This window comes from Salpingoeca rosetta (genome assembly GCF_000188695.1).
Source record: "Salpingoeca rosetta unplaced genomic scaffold supercont1.74, whole genome shotgun sequence".
NCBI classification, from domain to species: Eukaryota; class Choanoflagellata; order Craspedida; family Salpingoecidae; genus Salpingoeca; species Salpingoeca rosetta.
In genome coordinates, this window is record NW_004754860.1 from 2,501 (window position 1) to 6,574 (window position 4,074).

Sequence of the window (4,074 nt, forward strand, 5' to 3'; positions counted from 1 at the left end):
TGCGTGTGCTTGTGATTGTCACTGTTGATGTGTGTGCGCTTCCTAACGCTGTGTGTTTGTGTTGCAGGTGGAGCGGTGCTGTCAGGGAGGCCGGCTTGGCAGGCTGGGCAACGTGCCCACCCCATCGGCGGTGCTTCACTGCTCCATGGGTCAGTGTACATTCGTGTGTGTGTGTGTGTGTGTGTGTGTGTGTGTGTCTGTCTGTGTGTGCGTCGTGTGTGTGTCTGTGTGTACCTTCGTGTGTGTCTGTGTGTACCTTCGTGTGTGTATGTGTGTGTTTGTGTCTGTGGATGGTTTGTAATGATGTGCAATGCCCCGCGGCACAACCCCTACCACCATCGCCTCCACGACCATCACCTCCACGACCATCACCATCATCACCATCAACATCATCATCCACAGCCTACTGACATTCAGCAACAACCCCCACGAACCCCCCCCCCCCTTTTTTTTTTTTTGGTTCTTCACGTATGTGCACGTAGGAGCACCAAGGTGTGTGTGTGTGTGTGTGTCTGTCTGTGTGTGCGTCGTGTGTGTGTCTGTGTGTACCTTCGTGTGTGTCTGTGTGTACCTTCGTGTGTGTATGTGTGTGTTTGTGTCTGTGGATGGTTTGTAATGATGTGCAATGCCCCGCGGCACAACCCCTACCACCATCGCCTCCACGACCATCACCTCCACGACCATCACCATCATCACCATCAACATCATCATCCACAGCCTACTGACATTCAGCAACAACCCCCACGAACCCCCCCCCCCCTTTTTTTTTTTTTGGTTCTTCACGTATGTGCACGTAGGAGCACCAAGGCACTTGCAGCGGGACCTGCTGGAGTCGCTTCCCGATCCCTTTGTCATGCACGTTCCCGTTGGCGGCCTGTAAGTTACCTCCTATGCAACCAATCATCACCCACCTCAGCCCAAGAGCATTCACATGCCTCACTGGCTCACTCTCTTGCTCAACCACTCACTAACACACTGTCACTTCGCACGCTTGCCCATGTACAACCCCTCTTTTGATTCGCCAGCGTGGTGGAGCCTGGTCCAAGTACCATGGAGAAGTATGGTGACACGTATGCTTCCTTCGCCAACCTGCCTGGGGTCGTACTCTTCTCTGCCTTTGAGCCAGGACGACAGCCACCAGATCAGCGTAACTCCGATTCACAGATTTCCATCTGGACCCGAGTCGGCCGGCAAAAGGTGGGTGTGCCACTCTGCACTTAGATAGAACATGTGAGTGAGAGTGTGTGTCTGTGTGTGTGTGTGTGTGTGTGTGTCTGTGTGAGTGAGTGTGTCTGTGTGAGTGTGTGTGAGAGTGAATGAGTGTGTGTGTGTGTGTGTGCGTGTGTGTGAGTGTGTGTGCGCGCTGTACGTTGTGGACGGACTGATGATGTCTGTGACACTCTGAGGGGTCTGCATTTGCATCGTCCTTGCCAGCAAGGATGACCTTCACACTGGACAGTGCATTTGCTGACAAGATGCACTTTCGGTCCTCGCTCACGCACACTGCAGGTTGGCACGAAGCTGTATGCGAGGCTGCTTCGCGCGTGCTCGCCGGCAATTGCCGTTGCACTGCCCGACGTTCAGTCGTCACACGTCAGCGACCGCCGACACACGTACGCGTAGGGGGGGGGGGGTACCATATGATGTCACGACCACGTCTGCAACTGCATGCCGCCTGAACCCTTCCGCACAATCATTTCTTCTGCGATGCTCGCCCGTTCGTGTTGAAGTAGGGTCAGCCTAAACTCTTTGTTTGGGTGCCGCGTTGACTGCACCATGACACACAAACAGACAAACGCACAGCTCACGTGCACCACAACCGTGCATCTGCCACCACAACAGCAAGGCCGTCCAGCGCACCTCGCGTTACGTGCAGCAGCTGCACGATGAGCTGGGCACCACCACCACTACAACCAGCACGACACCACAGATCTGGGCGCCGATTGTCGGCGGGCGCTCTCCAGAGATCCGCCAGCAGGCCGCGCAGGCCCTCGCCGCCGACACCAACGTCCAAGGTCTCGCCTTGCGTGAACGAGGGGAAGGACAGAGTGACATAGTGCGCGCAGCATGTGTATGTGTGTGTGTGTGTGTGCTTGTGTGTGTGTGTGTGTGCTTGTGCGTGTGTGTGTGTGTTGGTGTGATTGATGTTTTGAACAAGCCATGTCATACTGCCATGACTTGCGGTCATGCAGGTTTTACGCTCGAGGGTCTCAACACCGGTGAAACGTCGCAGGAAACACTCAACGCACTTGAGTGCATGAAGGTGGGACCATGAACACGGCCTGTCCTGTTACGCGCGTGTGAATTGCGTCTCCGTTCACTCGTACATCCGTGCTCGTCCCTTCACTGAAACATACACCTTCTGACACACACTCACTCACTCACTTGCTTTCGTCTGTGCATTCACGCCACCCCACAACAACCGTTCCCCCTCGCCCTCCACAAATGTGCACCAGGAGCTGCCTGCGTCAAAGCCGCGGCTCGTGCACGGGATCTCGCGTCTTGACGAGATCATTGCCGCCATCGAAGCAGGGGCAGACCTCTTTGGTTCGTGCAGGCAGTGACACAATGCCTGCGTGCTCGCAGTTTGATGCCCATGATGTCGGTGCAGTTTGGTGCGGTTTGGTGCTCCATGGCCTCATCGCAACGATAAAATGCTGTTCTCACCCCCCAATCTCCGATCGTGCGTGCGGCTGTTGTGTGAGCCAGATAGCCATTTTTGCTACGAGAAAGCAGAGGATGGGCATGCATTTGTGCTCGACCTTGAGACGCCACCACAGGCCCCAAACCCGAACCCGCTCTTCATTGACCTGTGGTCCGACCAATACCAGGTGTGTGTGTGTGTGTGTGTGTGTGTGTGTGTGTAGGTGTGTGTAGGTGTGTGTAGGTGTGTGTGTGTAGGTGTGTCTGTGTGTGTGTTTTCGTTTGTGCCTGTATATGTGTATGTATGTGTGTGTTTCCCTGCCTAGCTGCCTATCCGCCTGCCTGCCTGCCCCTCCTTCCCATCTGTTCGCCTGTGTATGCGCGGGCTTACATCTGCTGCGCTGCCTTGCGGTTGACAGACGGACATGACTCCGCTGCTTCCTGGATGTCAATGTTACGCATGCACAAACTTCACACGCGCGTACATCCATCACCTCCACCTCACCCACGAAATGCTCGGCACCGTTCTCCTCACCCTGTACGTCCGTTCATGCGCGCTGACGTTCGCGTGGAGACACGTGTGTGTGTGTGTGTGTGTGTGTGTGTGTGTGTGTGTGTGTGTGTGTGTGTGTGTGTGTGTGTGTGTGTGTGTGTGTGTGTGTGTGTGTGTGTGTGTGTGTGTGTGTGTGCCTATGGTCGTTGAGTGGTGTAATTTTCCTTCTCGTGTGTGTGTGTGTGTGTGTGTGTGTCCATGTGTGAGCATGTGTGCATCTGTATCTGTGACGTCTGTGCGTGCGTATGTGTGACTGTGTGTCGACCATGACCATGAGTGCAAGCTGTTTGCCGTGTACCTGCCGTGTACCTGCCGTGTACCAGCTGTGTACCGCAGCTCACGCCCTGCGTTTGTTTCACAACCAACACTTGCTTCTTGGTGGCCTTGCTCATCCACAAAGGCGGAAACACCTGCACAGAAAACGTGAGTTGGTTACCGCCTGTGAGTAACATGTTGTCGTGGCTTACTTGCGTCTCGTCATCGTCATGTGTGGGCTTGGTCCATGCGCCACCATGGACTCGCACGCACACACACGCACACACACGCACACGCCCACATACAAACACGTAAGCACACGCACAAACACATAAACACACACACACATGCATGCACACATTGAGCAATGTCACCGCCGTTCAGTGTGCTCCACGTCACCTGGTCCTCATGAACGTTCGTTTCGTTACACGTTCTGTGCATGCAGCGAGGATGAGCGAGGTGAGCGTGCTGAAGAGCATAACAACAGCGACCGCCGCCGCTCCCGCAGCCCTGAACGCCGTCACTCCCGCAGCATTGAACGGCGACGTTCCCGTAGTCCTGAGCGCCGGCGTACCCGCAGCCCTGGTCGGCGACATCGGCGGTCACGCAGCCCCCGACGCCGT

At 55.5% G+C, this 4,074-nt stretch overlaps 1 protein-coding gene across 1 annotated transcript in view; it reads left to right on the plus strand.

Annotated features, from left to right (window-relative positions):
- The window catches only part of PTSG_11433 (uncharacterized protein), a gene marked incomplete at both ends in the record, with an annotated part of 3,722 nt that extends 103 nt beyond the window's left edge, over positions 1-3,619 (plus strand). The window contains 10 exons of the mRNA XM_004987498.1: positions 68-149; positions 798-876; positions 1,026-1,197; positions 1,510-1,613; positions 1,843-2,015; positions 2,193-2,263; positions 2,457-2,547; positions 2,710-2,831; positions 3,063-3,185; positions 3,597-3,619. Coding sequence (XP_004987555.1) covers positions 68-149; positions 798-876; positions 1,026-1,197; positions 1,510-1,613; positions 1,843-2,015; positions 2,193-2,263; positions 2,457-2,547; positions 2,710-2,831; positions 3,063-3,185; positions 3,597-3,619 — 1,040 coding nt within the window. The remainder of the gene's footprint in view (positions 1-67; positions 150-797; positions 877-1,025; positions 1,198-1,509; positions 1,614-1,842; positions 2,016-2,192; positions 2,264-2,456; positions 2,548-2,709; positions 2,832-3,062; positions 3,186-3,596) is intronic.
- Between the last annotated feature and the right edge of the window lie 455 nt (positions 3,620-4,074).